The sequence below is a fragment of the Coffea arabica genome, chromosome 2e (genome assembly GCF_036785885.1).
Source record: "Coffea arabica cultivar ET-39 chromosome 2e, Coffea Arabica ET-39 HiFi, whole genome shotgun sequence".
In the NCBI taxonomy this organism is placed as follows: domain Eukaryota; kingdom Viridiplantae; phylum Streptophyta; class Magnoliopsida; order Gentianales; family Rubiaceae; genus Coffea; species Coffea arabica.
The window spans coordinates 23,820,212-23,836,887 of NC_092313.1; the positions used below are offsets into that span (position 1 = coordinate 23,820,212).

The window sequence follows — 16,676 nt, forward strand, 5'->3', positions numbered from 1 at the left end:
AAAAAAATGCGCTATATGTGCACAGTCATGTTAACCATTCATCTTTATTTGACTTTGTGGTAGTAATTATATAATGCAGCTTTACAGTCTCTTTGTATGTAGTCATGTTTATAGACTGAAGTTAGTAAGTAAATGAAATCCAGCTGCATGTTTCTGAATGCTATGCTATTAAGAATTAGGACGCAAGTAATCCATTGCATCCGGAACTTATTCTTAGGAGTTCATGGTACTGTAGATTTGGATGGCCAAGTCAAATTTGATCCTGATCTGGAATGGATAGATTGCACAGACAACATTTCAAGCTTCCTGAATTTTGTGCTTTAAATATTTCATACTAAGGACGTGATATAAGGTAATACATATCTTGGTGATGGCAATTCGGATAATGATTTCTCTTCTATATATATGATGAATGGCTCTGGTTGCAAGGAAAAAGTTCGCATCATGAAATAGAAGAAAAGAGGGAATTGATTAATTCCAAGTACTTTTTTTTAATCCTAATGTCAAGCAGCATCAAGATTTCGAGTTGCTATTTAGCTATAGATATAATATTTGTATCTATAGCCACAGTGAGTATTCATGAGAAATTGACGTAGTTTTGTGGTGAAATGCAAAGTATTCATTCTTCATGCTTATGATCCTATAGAAAATATTACAGTGCATGATTGTGTTTGTTATTAGTTTGTACAAGACTTAAAAATGTTACAGGTAAATTGCTAATAATGCCTCTGTAGTTTCATCTATTGTCATCCACTTCATCTCCTATGGTTTCATGTAAACTGAAAATTTAATGGAAAGTAATCTATACAACGTCATTAGCTAACATGCCAGTATTGCACTTACTTAAGTGTTAAATCAGACGACGACTTAACCATCTTATATAAAATTATAGAGGAATTACGTGGATAAATGTAAAATTTATAGGGGTTTAAAGTGGATATTTATGCAAATCATAGAAGATTAAGTGAATATTATGATTTCATCACACATATTTTCAGAGTGTGTGTGATTCAATCACCATAACTGAGTATGCATTCCGTTTATTTTTGACTTTACATAAAATCATAGGAAGGATTATGTGGTTATTTTGAATCTTAGAGGGGTCAGTCGGCATTATGCAAATCCACAGGAGGTTATTAGTAATTTATCCAAATGTTAATTCCCTCTATTTTTTAATTTAATTAACTTTTTTAAGTGAGTTCGAGATCTCTCACTTACACTTCCTCCCCTACTTTAGTTTGTTGAAAAACATGTTTCCATGCACTTAGATTATTCACCAATTTTCATAGAAGGATCTTTCTCAGATATCATCTCTCTGAATTTAAACAAAGAATTGAGTAATAAAGTGCTCATTGATCAAACTTACCAGGCATGGACTCCTCAGGCTTCTATATATATATATATATATCTCCAAATAGAACTGTATAGTTTTAGTTGATAGGAATAGATTAGTTTTGAGGTGTTTGTCAATATATCTGGAATTGATGATGGCATAAAGCTCTTAAGCACCCAAGACATTTCGTGCATGGTAGTAGTAATCTCAAAATCAGCTGTCTCAATACTATAAATAAAAAGGTCAGTATAATATGAAAAAAATTACACCACGGGCTATAAAAATGTGACAAATAATGAGGGTTTATAATTCCTGACTAATAAGGATTTTGAAATGTTATTTGCATTTGATTTGCCACAATGTTTTCAAACCCAAACCACTCAATGAATCGATCAGCCTACCGGTTCCCGGTTCAACTGGTTCGATCGAACGGTTCACTGATTAACTTTTTTTTAAAAAAAAAATTTGGTAATCCTACAAAACACATGAAATTAATTACGAAGAAACAATTTTAAGCAACGAAGACCCTCAAATCCTCAAGTACAATGGTAAGCAATAAAACTCATAAGAAAAAATAATAAAATTTGAATCTTGTGCCTTAAATTACAATAACCCAATAAAATTTTGAAATCTGAGTTGAGAAGCAATAGAAAATGAGCATATTTAAGAATAAAAGAGAAAAAATTAAGGCCAATCACTCATCTTCATCTTCTTCTAGTTCAAATAATTTCAAATCAAGATCTTCTCCAATTCTAAGAGAAATTATCATTTTCATCATAAAAGGCAAAATAAATGCTGTATCATTTAACAAAAAAAGAGAAATAGATCTGATTGGATAAAAAAAAAAAAAAGAGTAGAAGGCATTTTTTAAAAAATAGATAAGTAGCTTATTATTAACTAGTATAACTTAAAAAGTTGTACGGACTTTCCATGGAATAAAAGTGTAGAAGTAATTTTGTTACATGGGATCCGTTTGGCAAGTGAGTTTTTTGGATGTTTATCTAAAACTTTACTGTAACTTACTGTAGAAGTTGTAGAAAAAATTTTTAAAGTGTGTAAATTTTTGAATATTTTGAAATATATAGTTTAAAATTTTTGAAAAGTTTTTTAAGGTTATTATAATTAACATTGTTAAAAAATTTGTAGCAAATAAACTTGGCCAAAAACTTGCATGCCAACCAAGGCCATAGTTTGCCACCCGATCTTCTTTTACCACACCAAAAAAGCATGCGCCACTGTTTTCTCACCAACTCTTCGTATTGTCTAATCACTTTCCTGACCATGTCATCTTCGCATGGAGTTGCAGACAAGTCGGGCATAAAACACAAAACTTTTGAAAACTCAGTCTTGAACAATTGTAAAAGATTCTACGTAATTTTTGAAAGAAGGTGGCTGTTTCATAGTAAATTCCAGAATGTCATTTCATGCTATGATACTCATGCAATAGTTGTACTTTTTTCTTGAATCAGTTGTATTATATTTACTTGGGAGGTGAACATTGTTGTTACCTGTCACTTTGAGATGAAATGAAACAATAAACATAACTATGTTATCTTTGTTCCCAATGAAATTTACAAGTTCTTCGCATGCATAAGCATTTTTTAAACATTTACTGAAAATTATTGTGACTTTTCGTGAGACTCGTGCTACGACTTAGCCAAAATAAGTACGCTGCAAGAAATTCAATCGTAATTAATAATTATATTAGTTGTCACTTATCCAATGATCGAAATGTGTACTACATATTTTCTTCACTTTGTTCGTATTCGATGCTAAAAACCTTTAACATATTAAATTATTTCTAAAAAAATCACACGGCAGTCGCTTCAAATCCTTTGTCACCAATTTTGTCTCTATCCTATTTGTCTCGTCTTTGTTGAACTTCCACATGTATTGTGTTTTCAATAGAATCCTAAATCTGTTCATCTTTGTTTAACTACCACGTGCATTGTGCCGTTGGACTTATATTCCAATAAAATCCTAAGAGTTATTGATTATTGAACTTATTCACAATAAAATTTTAAGAGTTATTAATCAATACACATGGTAATTAAATAGGGACAGGATAGACGGGACAGAGACAAAATTCGGGACAGATGATTTCAAGCGCACTGTAATAGTATATCATTTCGGATAATATTCAGACTTCTCCAAAACACAGGCTAATAATTGTCCTTAATGGATGTCTCAAGTATCGATGAGATTTCAAGCAATTTTGCTTTCCAATCTCAACTCGAACGCACAAATGCCATGATTTAGTGATTTAGCCAATTCAAAAGCTAGGATAGACGGCAGGGCTTTGATATATATTCTAGGCTTACACTTGGCTGGAGCAATTACGCAGGAGTTTCAGATATTTAACTTGTATTTTGAGTCAATTAGGATAATACAAATAAGTAGGACAGCCTATGTTGATCAGTTTGCACGCATAAGCATTTTAACTTAATAAATGTTAAGCACAGAAAATTTCATGCAACAGTCTTTTGAATTGATTGAGTACAACTTTCATTTGCAATTTAATTACATTTGATCTAACAAATTCAGAAGGCAAATTTCGCAGGCTTGTGCTTAATATTGACTTGGGTATGATGCTACTTTCTGAAATTTTTCTAGAAAAAAGCATTGTAGCGATTTGACGTATATAGAATAAAAAAATTAAAAAATATATTCACGAGAAACGTAAAAAATTTTTGGTAAAAAATGACAATCCAAACAATTAGGCTTTTGAACCTGAAAAATGCACAGTAGCAAATTGCGGAAACCTTTTTTCACCCAAACTTGTGCTTTTAATTGACCTACAATGAGAAGCTTTCCCCTATGTAATTAAAGTGAGAAGCTTTACTCTATATAATTAAAGAATAAGGATTAGATAAAAGTTGCAAAATATTTATTGGTGTTTTCCATGGTAATATTTGTCTTCTTGTTGCTCATTGAATGCAAGCAAAAACCATGGCTGCAACACAATATGACTCCACCTGTTGCTCTTTCTCATATCCAATGCAAAACATCTTTATCCTAATAGAGTTCTAACGTCTCAATTTGCTATCTAGACTAATAATGCCCTTCTTCCACAGCAAGCTATTGCTGTCCATATTTGATGTTTTAATTTCTGAAAATTATATGCAGATTTCCCATGATACATCTCCTGCTCAAATTTAACTTGCAAATAGAGTCATTTGGTTGAAACATAAGTAATATCCTCCTCCTCCTCCCAAATAAAAAAATTAATGAATAAATCCAATAGAGAAGGATGTCTAACTTACCAAAAGTACATTCTTGGTGAATGCAATGCACTTACCATGGTTGAGATATGATGCTACTTGCTACCTGGCTAGTGTTCTACTTTTTCTCAATTTGCATGCAAAACATGTTGCTTTAACTTATTATCTTTGGATCCTCAAATCCCATCTGGACTAATAATTATCCTTCATCAAAAGTAAACTAAGGCCTCATTTGGAGCTACGTTAACTTACAGGAAGCACTACTGACACAATTGCTTTTAATAAAAGTGCTCTTAAATTATCAAAAATTGGACTCGTTAAATTACGAAAAATTGGTTATCAAACACCCTAAAAGTACTTTTAGTGTTTAAAAGGGGTTTTTTTTTTATAAACGCACCGCAATCCTAAACAGGACTTAAGAAGTATCATTAATTGATTTTTTTTTTTAAATAAAGGGGGAGATGATATCTAGATACCCCTAATACTATCTTAATTTTCATTGCATTCTTAGCCAAACTAAAATAGTTAAGATCTGAGATATGAAATAGGGTGTGTGAATATCATTTCCTCACATAAGACACTAATCAATCTTGACCAGATTTTTCAGTTCAATATCATGCTAAAAGATACACGACTTTGGCTTCAATAGTAGGCTACTTGGCTGCTTACCTAGGTAATTACTGACCTAGCTATTGTGAATTAATGATCACAACACAAATAACGAGAAGTTATTAACTACTAAGTACTATTAGCATTAGGGCCATAAATAGTTGGTTCTCAATAGCAGAATTAGGTTGTTTTTGGCATAAACAAGCCAACCATTTGATTTCCAAGTAGCTTTTATAATAATAATAATTAATTAAGTTTGTTTGGATAGGGTATTATTTGAAATAATTACTGTAACACTTTTTGTGATGTGATGTATGTAAGATAAAAAGGTGGTTGGGAATATAAAAAAATGGGTTGGGAAATGTGTTTATGATGCAAGCGAAATATTATTTGAGATAATAGTGCTGTCCAAACACGTTATTACAAAAACACCAACAATTGTTCCCTTATATATTTGTTTGACCATTATTCATGGCACTCCAATTATTACTAATAACACTACGTCCTTTTCTTTTCTTTTCTTTTCTTTTTTTTTTTTGGCTGTAAAAGCACATGAATAAAATAAAGTGTCATTTTAAAATGTGAAGTGACAAACTACCAATAACGTTATCTGTTATTAACTAGTATGCAACCGATTTTATTGTGATTTTATTGTGTGATTCAAAAGACAAGTTTTTATTCGAAGGGCTTTTCACATGTGTTCTTATTCTATTATTTCACTTTGATTTTAACTTCTAGTACTCCGAAATCAGTTTGTTTGATGCTATTATTTGTTTTTAAACCTAGATTTTAGAATGCTTTTAAAAGACCCAAAAAATTAAATTTTAAAATCTATGAAGGAATAGCTTTTGCTCATTCTTTGTTTTTAAACCTAATTTTAGAATGCTTTTAAAAGACCCAAAAAATTAAATTTTAAAATCTATGAAGGAATAGCTTTTGCTCATTCTGATTAAACTACGCTTTGCAAAATCTAAAGCAACAGAGAAAAGCCCCTATTGGTTTGTCTATTCTTCTGCAGAAATTTATTTATTTATTTTTTTACTTAGGATATCCCAACCTTTCGATCAGACTAATCCCCTAAAATTATATAGAGCCTTGCCCTAAAAATACACAGCGAGATAGACTAATCCCCTAAAATTATATAGAGCCTTGCCCTAAAAATACACAGCGAGATAGCACACAGGTATTGATCAGAGACCTACAAACATTCATTTGGTTAACCCTTACTTTAACCAACAATGCATGTACCATTTATCTTTTTCACTTTCTTTCTTGTGTTATATTGCTACCTTATTATGATTTTTATCGGTTGTTTGTTAATTAGGTCCCCTCTTGGATTGTATAATTACTACTTCAATAATGCTTGAGTCACTTTTCACAGAGCATACTAATTCTACTTATCTTAGAAATCTGCTTGACAAGGGCAACTGTTTGGATTGCATCTTTTGTAGAAAGCATAATTATATGTCTTGGAGAACACCATTATACGTGTTATGTAGTATTCAACTACCAACAGAGTAGTTACAAACTTACAATCATCCAAGGTGAGCCAATATCAAAAAAATGGTTACATTCACGTGTGCGGGTGAACAATTCAATCATACTCCGAAGCTACAAGGAGGAAAAAGAAAGAAACAAAAACAGATCAAATCATTCCCACACAACATATTACAGGAACTAAAACTAGGAGAGAATTTTGAGCGGTCCCTTTGTAGCTTTCCCTAAAGAGCCGAGCAATGTTTACCCAATTGATGCATGCAGGATATTGGCCATTGCATATTTGCCTTCTTAACACACGTAGCATCTAGTATTATTCATCAGTGATACATCCCCTTGAAGCTGATTGCACATTCTTGATGTACTGGCACCAGGACAAAATGGCATAAGATTCGAGTCTCAAATCTTTGTCTGGTAGAAAGAAATCAACTCAATCAAAGGATACAAGGAAAACTGCATACCTTGTAAAGTACCCCTCGGTCGGCCTTATACATTGGGGGTCTCCATTTCTTTCTTCTCTCATCTAACTCGGTATCTGTTAAATCAACATCCATCCTCCGTTTTTGGATGTCTATGGTAATGATGTCCCCATTTTCTACAAGACCAATTGGACCACCTTCCTGCAAGTGAGGTGCATTCCACTCAGTTAAAGAACAAAGATTTTGCTAAAATAGACTTCATACGATACATGTCCATTTGCCTGACATTTCGGCAGAAAGAACCCTATCAAAAGCTTAGTTGCAGCACTAACCAACCTATCATATTTGGAGTACCATTCTTGCATCACGAAACTACCAAACATTGAAGTTCACTTGAGGAGGCAGGGAAGGGAAGGGAAGGGGGAATGGGTTAGGTTTGTTTAGAATGTGTTCTCTTCAAAACAATAAAAAGTTAGTTCTTCTTAATCACGTTATTCATTTATTTATCTTTAAACCGGCAGAGTTTTTAAAGGATCTGCAGAGGAACAAAGGTCGGTTTCCTCTTCTTCAACAACATCATCTGTGGATGCAAAATTTGATTAAAATCCACACATAGCATGCATGAAAACACCAAGCATCTTATCCCTCCTCCATGGCTTGTCTAAACCAACGTCAAGTAGCCACAACTATCTTTTGATTGGTATGCAGCTGTGACATGGTCAGATACTGATGCAACATTAACTATTGACGAGTTCCTAACTTAGGTCCTCTCAGTTCAAATTGTTAAACAAGAATATACATGTATTTATCTTCAATGCCTGCCAAACTAAGGCTCTGAATTATCTTAACTCTTGCATAAGTTAGTCAATTAAAGTGCAAGGAATGCAAAGCAAAAATCATAATACAGAAATGTCAAATTGTTATTTTTTTTATAAATGAGAACAGCACTGCTTAACCAAGTGCGCATCAAGGAAACCCATCTCTTTTACAACTTCAAGGTGTATTTATGATGTCCTTGGAGCAATGTGATGAAGAAGATGGTCAACAGAAGAGAAGACAAGTTTGAACTGCAGAATAAAAGGGCTGACACAACTTGATCATTTGCATAAAGGTAACCAGATACAAGTTCTGCACGTTGACAATTTGAGCCAAGAGCAACAGTACATCAATGTTATCTATTAGTATTTTCTGACTCGTTCCTTGCTTTCTTTAATTATTCATGACCTCCATTATTCCTTCAACACATTTTAGACACAAAACCAGTATACCTGTGCTTCTGGACAAATGTGTCCAACGACATATCCATGTGAGCCTCCAGAAAATCTTCCATCAGTCAGCAGTGCAACATCCTGCAGTATTTAAATTGAGCCACAAATTTTGTTTAGCGTAAAAAGTTGCCACCACTATCATTTCAGGTCTAGACATTTTAACAAAAGTTTCAAGACAACAAATAAATGTTTTGCAGAACTTCCCGTTCCATCCCCAGTATATGCTGACATCATACAAGGAATACATGAACCCAAGTAGCCAATTGTAACTGTAATCAGAGGATAGCACACCTTTCCAAGACCTGCACCCATTATTGCACTAGTTGGTGTAAGCATTTCAGGCATGCCTGGGCCACCCTTAGGCCCCTCTCCTCTAATAACTACTACTTTCCCCTGGAAGATGAGAAATATATAAAAAAACATAAAAGAATATTCCAATCAAAGCTAGTCAATATATCATACCAAAAAGATACGTTTAATTATAACAGTTTACTTCCTGAAGTATAAAGAGGAGAGAAAGTAGGAGCAGCTAAGATTATTGAGCAAGCAGCTCACATTTCAAGTACAACTTGGCTCAAAAAGGTTCATTTGTCCACTAAACTACAAAGAGATCAATCTTTCTTCAACTTATTTAGCACTAATTAACTTATGAACCTGGACCATGGCACAATAAGCCATAGGAAGTTACAGGAGAAGGTAAGAGAAAAAGCCAATCAGGCTTTACTCAAAGTTGCAAGGTTAAATGTTGTTCAGTGTGGCTTGAATATAAAACCAATCAAGCTTGAAAAAAAAAATACAGGTCTGCTTATTGTTCTCTTAGATGTGATGAAAACATAAACGTAAGCAATCATTCAAATCAGAGGATACTGCCTACTGGTATCAGCTTAAATAGAGACAAATATTGGGAAAGCATCAAAGGAGAAAGAATCCAAAGTGGAAAAGGGGAATCATTTATTAAGAACTCAAGAGTTTTCTGTCAAATATATGAGAAAAAGATTCAAATATGGTTCCGTCCCCGCTTGAAATTGTATATGAGAGGCAAAGAGGTGCACATTCAAGATAAATAGCATATAATTGTACACAAATGGGCTGAGAAAGTGTACAGTTTAACAACTACACAGGAAACAGAGAGTGAAATGCCATGAAAAATATTCAGTTTGTTTTCCTCAAAAATAGCGGCAGGCATGAGATCTTAAAATGAACCAAAAATCATGTTTGCGGCAAAACACAATAATGCCATGTACCCTTGAATAACAATAAGTTACTAGGTCCCTATATGAAGAAGGAAAGAAAAAAAGTATTAAGGGGTTTTTAAAGAATTTTACTTTTTGAATTGGCTAACTTCCAATACAGAACTTGTGGAGCCGTTTTAAATGCCAAAAAAATTGACTATGAAACTAGACCAAAATCTAGCAAAACCCAGTCTTTGAAGTTTAATAACATAATCAAGCAGTAACAGGAAGGAATAAATAGGCCATCAGCAATTAAAGCAGGGGCTAAGCATTACACCTTCCGTAGACAGATCTTTTGTCCTGTCTCCTACTCCTAAAAAGCAAGTACACGGTAAAAAACAGAAGTCACACAAGTAGAGACCTCACCTTAAAACTTGCAGGATTTTCTGAGATAGCCTGGAGCATAGATTCCTCTCCTTCAAAGACAAGAGCAGGACCTGATAGATAAATGCATAACAATTTTCTCTTTAGCATGGTAGATATGTTCAGAAGAAAAGGTATAGATTTCATCAAAAGGAATATTATGGTTGCAACACAGCTCACCTGAAAAATAAAGCCCTTCTTTTCCTGTAATTTTTGCCACAGAACCCTCAGGTGCAATATTCCCATATAATATTTGGATGTGACCAGTTTGTTTGATGGGGTTTGCCAATGGTCTTATAATTTGCTGTGAAAAGAAAGATGGCCTTAATTTTGCTTCTAACAAAACCAACAGATAATAACAATACATCTTTGCCACAGATTGACATTATCTTCTGCTGACAGGAATTTACCTGACCCTCAGACAAAGATGGGAACAGTTTTGCATTTTCAGCCAAAGTCTTTCCAGTCACTACACAAAAAACAGGCATAAAAGATTGAAGAACACCAAATCAACTTTTAAGAAATTTAAAGCCACAATAAGGGTGGAATGCACATTTCAACCTATAAAGCAGAATTAAAGAAAGAACTGGAAATGAAAGAGAGCTTTGAAGGAGAATTAGAAATTTTCCCCTGCTACCAGTTCCCAACACCTAAAAAAATGACAATAAGCATACCAGTGATACAATCCCCATCCAGAAATCCAAGCTCTAATAGGTATCTGATGATTGCAGGTGTACCTCCAATCTACAAAATGTTCAATGAGAAAGTAATTCGTACAGTAACATCATAAAGACGAAAACTGGAGCAAAATAGTCACCCACAAAAGTATACAAACCCTGTGGACATCCTCCATGACATATTTGCCACTTGGCTTTAGATCCGCGAGGAATGGAACCTTGTCACTGACTTTTTGGAAGTCATCAAGAGTCAACAGCAAACCAACAGACCTGCCAGCATCTACCATGTGTTACTTTCCATTAACTGGTAAGAAGAAAGGCTAGCATCCGGCATCTCACCTTGCAATAGCAATCAAATGCAAAACAGCATTTGTGGATCCCCCCAATGCCATGACCATCACCATTGCATTATGTAGTGATTTTGGAGTGATAATATCTTGTGGTTTCAGGTCCATCTTTATCAAGTCTAAAAGATATTTTCCAGCAAGGCGGCACTCATCCAACTTGAGTGGGTCTTCGGCAGGTGTTGAAGAGCTTGTTGAATAAAGAACATAACAGCGTCACATAATAGCATCTAGGCTAAGAACAATACAACCCGAGTAACCTGAATCAAAGATGGGAGAAGAATTTATTAAATTCTCTACCTGTAAGGAAGGGACATTCCCATAGTCTCAATAGCAGATGCCATGGTGTTGGCAGTATACATTCCACCACAGGCACCAGCTCCAGGACATGAATTGCGAACTACATTCATCCTCTGTTCATCACTGACAGAACCACTGACATACTCCCCATAAGCCTACAGCAAGAATTATGACAAGATTCATGGAATCCAAGTATTTACGGATATAGAAATTGATCAATCATTAGTAAGAGAAGACAGAAAATAGAGAAACAGGAGGACAACAAAACTACATGCTCCCCAGACAAGGATTAGCTGAAGCCGTTCCCAGTAATTTTAATTAAAAGAAGGAATTGCATAAGCTTTTGCAGGAGTAGCAAATTAGTTCAACCCCAAACAAATCCTCCAAATCAGCTTGCATAAGATTGTGTTCTGGCACGTAGACCCTATTTATCTGCACTAGATGGAAATTAAAGGAAGAATGAGGGCAACTTCACTATTCTTCATCTGCTTCCATTATTTGAAATCTTCTAAAACAAGAAAAATAGAAAAATATTTACGAAGTTATTTTGTTTTCTAAACCTCAACTTTCAGTTGTATGAAAACTAACTAAAATTATCCAAGGAAAACTAAATTTAGTTCAGCTATGAACTAACTCAAATTATCCAAGGAAAATTATAGTTGACATTGTCCATCAGTAAGCCTGTATGAAAAAGCAAAAAGCACTTTAACAAGCAGAAAGGACACAGGAAACCAGGAAGGGGGGATGGGGGAGGACAGAACATAGGAAAGCAAGAAAAACCACCTACCCAAATCAAAAGATAAGCAAAACATCAGCAACACTGCAATGCAGCATGCATACCTGGAAGGCAGATATTATGTCGTATGTATGGCCTTGAAAATGTCCAGGCTACAGAAGGAAAACAGAAAAAGAAACTTTAAGCAATACATCCTGAAGCAAAAGCATGATTCACAGGCATTTTATTTAAGAATTATAGCCTGCATAACAGATACAACAACCAGTTCAACAGCTTATTTGTTTATATGCTAAAAAACAGAGTAATGACTTTGATCCTGACACTATCTGCAGACTTTTTCAGCTTTTACAATTAAAGAGTGGATATCTCAAGGTATAATGCCAACATTGGATATTCACACAATATAGAGTACTGACCAAATATCCTACTTGGTAGTATTGTTTTTTGCATCATCTTCTAGACTTTTAGACTCCATGTCCCTTGGTGTCAACTTCACCAGGTAAACTCTTAAATAACCATCCATGTGATTCCCAGAAGACATAATCTAGATATTAATCTCAATGATGGTCCACGACATAAAAATTTGCAAAAGAAAAAAGAGAGAGGCCCAGGAAAAAGAGCCTCTTGCTTGAAGTTTTACTAGATGATTTGGAAAAGCACCACAGGATCCTTAACAAGCTTCTGTTTTTAACTAAGAATGGAAAGAATAGTTAAGAGTATTAAACAGAGCTAAATAAAACTAACCTTTATGCTTCCCCCATAAACCATAATGCTTGGCCGATTTAGCCGTCCCATTGCCATAATTGTACCGGGCATCTGCAGCATTAATAACACTAAACTGAATTCATTTCACTTTGAGATTTGTTTCAGTAGTACTTCATCTATAAATAACTTAAAAAATTTGACTCTCCTAGAATGAATTTCCAATGTACTAGTACCATAGATACATAGAAGGCAAAAGACAGGAGACAACTATGGCAAATTTATTCGGCAGACAAAAGTATATCCCACAAAAATCAGGGAAATGGCGAGTTCTAATGCTCAAAATTACAAAAGTATCACTCTTAACATGCAAAAAGTCTCTAGAAAATTAAACAATCAAAGTTCAAAACTTTCTGTATTTTGAGTCTGAGGCCATGATTTTTATATTACTTGACCATCATGAGCTCAAATTGATTCAGCATTTCAAAGTGTGCTACAACTAGAGGACTTTTTGCAATGAATCATTTCCTCCAACAAGTAAATGCTTAAAATTCTCAAACCATGCTTTCTGGAGGTAGCCAGCGGAAGTTGTAAAACATATTGGGGAAGAGACAACCAATAAAGAAAAAAAATGCAACGTCTACATATTTCCTTCTATTAAGTTGAAAAGGTGCAAAGAAGCCTATCATTTATCTGTCTGCTTGAGTACTAAGTTTATCAGACAAAGTATTCAATCTCCAAAAATGTCATATCCCATCATGCTAAAAAACATAAAGATTTTTCCTTCCACTTTCAGAAATAATTCTTAATGGCCTCCAGGCTCAGAAAATCTGATTCTTCATTCACCAACAAAAAAATCCACAAAGAGATAGCGTCTGCATTGACATTCATAAATTCAAGTACCTTTTATAATAAAATTAAAAAAAAAAGAAAAACAAGACAACTAGAAATGATTGTATTCCTAAATCACATTCTGGTACCACTACACTAGTGAAAGGATTTGCTCAGAACAGAAGGCAGGTTGAAGAACATTGACAATTTAAAAGAGAAGGTTATTGAGTATTTGAAATTAAGCTAATCTGTCCCACTGAAAAGTTAAATTCAAACAATTTAAGATAAGACCTCGCAGACTAGTGTTGCTAACTAAAATGACTACCCATTGCTGGAAAATCAACACGTGAGTTCCAACAGGAGAACTACTTACCCCTCTGTACAGAAAAACCATGAATAATTCAATAATCGAGACTTTTACATTAATTGTTAAAGTCTCTCATCAAAGCTCAAGCTTCCAATGCAACACTCATCAAAAGTTCGAGCAAGTTGCAATATTATACTAATCTGTCCCTTTAAAAAGTTAATCAACATCAAAAGCGAATATCAGCCCTCGCATGCTAACAATATAGCAACTAGGATAAGTTCTCCATCTGAAAATTCAAGGTAATAGTTCCAAAATGAGAAAATGATCCTCCATATAGAAGACCCAAAAATGCCAAAAATCACAACTTCTATACAAACGATTAATCCCTCTCTACAAAGGTTAATGCAACAATGAAATAGCATTGAAACGCTCAAATCTTTACCTAAAAATGCTGACCACATTTCATAGAAAAAAGGCGTTACAGCGGAAAAAGATGTAAGGCCTTACATTTTTATCACAACCCGGTAGGGAAATGTTTCCATCATACCACTGCGCAGCCATAACAGTCTCAATACTATCAGCAATCAAATCCCTTGACTGCAAACTATAGCACATTCCTCTAGTCCCCATAGAAATGGCATCACTAACTCCAATAGTATTGAACCTAAATCCCACCATTCCAGCCTCTTTAACTCCTTCTTTAACAGCTTCAGCAAGTTTCAACAAATGCATGTTGCATGTATTCCCTTCATACCAAACTGATGATATTCCAATTTGAGGCTTATGCAAGTCATCATCTGTCAATCCTACTCCATAAAGAACTGCCTGTGAGCCCCCTTGGGACTTGGGTTCAGTGATTCTTGAGCTGTATTTGTTCAGCTTCTCCAATAAAGCGGTAGTTTGTGGTGGCGGAGGTGGTCGTTCAGTCTGAGTCGTGGATGCTTGGATGGTGAAGTTGGGAACCCTTTTAGGTAAAAGATTGAATTTTGGGATGTGGGTTTCGAAGGGAGCAGGTGTTGGGGTGGTTGGCGGGGTTAATAGAGCAGCTTGCATGGTGGCAGTGGTGGTGGTGTGTGCGCCGGAGTTGGTGAGAGAGAAAAGGAGAAAGTAGGGGTTTAGTTTGGGGATTAGGACACGATGATATTTGCTCTTGCCTTTTTGGAGGAAAACGTGGGAATGGGAATGTGACCAAATTGATTGAATTGAGAAGAGAACAAAAAAAAAATGTCTATTCTTTTTGAATTTTAGTGAGATAAAGACTAATCTATGGGGCTGTTTGGAAGCTAGTTTTTTGGCCAAGTTTTTTAACAACTTTTGCTACAGGAACCCCAAAAAACCTTCTCAAAGTTTTTTACCTACACACTTCAAAATACCCAAAACACAAAAAAAAAAAAAAAAATTTCAACACAAAAAAAAAATTTCCTTCCCTTTTTTTCTTCTTCCACCCCCATCCCAACCCACCACCACTGCCGTTTCGTCCCCCATCGTGCGGAGATGTGCATGGCTTGTTGATGGCTATGGAGAAGGCGCACGCTGGGGAAAGGGCAGGGGGGAGGGGGGAGGGCTGGGGAAAGGGCGGGGAGTGGTGCCTGGGTCAGGCTGGGGAAAGGGTAGAGGGGGGTGGCGGGGGGAGAAAGGGCAGAGGGTGGCGGGGAGATGGGGTCGCTGGCAGAGAGGGGTGGCGGGGGGAGGGGGTCATCAAGTTAGGGAAAGGGCAGGGGGAGTGGCAGGAGGAGGGGGTGGCGGGGCAGAGGGGGGTGGCGGGGGAGGGGGTGGGAGGGCAGAGGGGAGGAGAAGGGGAAAGGGTGGAGAGGGGTGGCAGGAGAGGGGGTCGGTGCTGGGAGGGAACGGGGAGGCTACACAGAACGAAGAAGAAGAAAAAGGAAGAAGAAGAGAAGAGAGAAAAGAAAAGAAAAAAGAAAGAAAGAAAAAGAAAAAGAAAGAGAAAGAGAAAAAGAAAGAAAAAAAAAAAGAAAAGGAATCAAAAAAGTTTTTCATTTTACAAAAACTTCTACAAAATTTTTCACCTTACAAAAATTTCTACAAAAAAAATTTTCACCTTACAAAATTTTTTCAAAAACTTCTACAGTGTACTACAGTAAAATTTTAGACAAACTGCCAAAAAACTCAGGTTCCAAACAGGCCCTATATCTATATAAATTTGAGAAGGGCATTTTAATAACAAGTCTCAACACATCTTTCCACTCTCAATTCCATTTTTTTAATATTTTACATTTAATTTATTTCATAAAATATATCATGTCCATATTTGAAACACATAATCATGTTTTCACCAAATAAGAATTCCACTCCAACTAACACTCCTCTCTACACACACCTTTCCACTCCAATTAGCAATTCCACTCCGATTAAAACTCCTCCAACCTAATAATAAGAGATAAAAATAATAATTTCACTAAAAACTGCAATTTGCCATCTCTTTCAACTTCTTTCTGGTATCGATCTTAACCCTCAACTTAATTTGCAATCACATCTACGTTAAAAATTCTCTCAATTAATTAATTAATGAACAATTATCTATATATTATTTTGAATTAATAATTGTAATCTATACGTTTTTTGAATGGTTTTAGGTTAAATATTTTTGGATACTTTCTTACATTCAAAGCATTAACATAGACAATATGTTTCATGAGTTATGCAAAAATTGTGGACAATCATATCAATCTCATTTTTCAAAAATAGTGTGTATTCATCATTATAATGATGTAGTTGACACTATTATCAGGTAATTATTTTCATATATCTTTAATTTTAATTACATTTTTTATTGTATATCACAATTTCTTCTTAACAGATACAATGTTAATATACAA

The 16,676-nt window shown here is 34.9% G+C and overlaps 1 protein-coding gene across 2 annotated transcripts; it reads right to left on the reverse strand.

The window, feature by feature from the left end:
* Positions 1–6,606: 6,606 nt before the first annotated feature.
* Positions 6,607–15,309, reverse strand: LOC113732047 (dihydroxy-acid dehydratase, chloroplastic-like). Of its 2 annotated transcripts, XM_027257650.2 has the most exons (14): positions 14,347–15,307; positions 12,744–12,815; positions 12,104–12,151; positions 11,264–11,418; positions 10,959–11,153; positions 10,778–10,889; positions 10,617–10,686; positions 10,353–10,411; positions 10,123–10,246; positions 9,946–10,016; positions 8,639–8,740; positions 8,348–8,428; positions 7,122–7,280; positions 6,607–7,024 (listed from the first exon to the last, which is right to left on the reverse strand). In XM_027257650.2, the coding sequence occupies exons 1-14, from the start codon at positions 14,890–14,892 to the stop codon at positions 6,974–6,976; spliced, it is 1,845 nt and encodes a 614-aa protein (XP_027113451.1). In that variant the 5' UTR covers positions 14,893–15,307; the 3' UTR covers positions 6,607–6,973. The 2 variants fall into 2 exon arrangements, 1 of the variants encoding a protein (XP_027113451.1); XR_003458637.2 differs by lacking the exon at positions 6,607–7,024 and having other exon boundaries at positions 7,252–7,280; positions 8,639–8,649; positions 14,347–15,309.
* Positions 15,310–16,676: the final 1,367 nt, after the last annotated feature.

What these genes read in the sequence shown, in the direction of transcription:
- LOC113732047 (XM_027257650.2), bottom strand. Translation starts at nt 14,892, where the DNA reads ATGCAAGCTGCTCTATTAACCCCGCCAACCACCCCAACACCTGCTCCC. An exon ending in TACCGGGTTGTGATAAAAAT is followed by an intron (nt 12,816 to 14,346) that starts GTAAGGCCTTAC and finishes TTAATGCTGCAG; the next exon opens with ATGCCCGGTACAATTATGGC. An exon ending in AGAAGGGCTTTATTTTTCAG is followed by an intron (nt 10,017 to 10,122) that starts GTGAGCTGTGTT and finishes TTTATCTATCAG; the next exon opens with GTCCTGCTCTTGTCTTTGAA.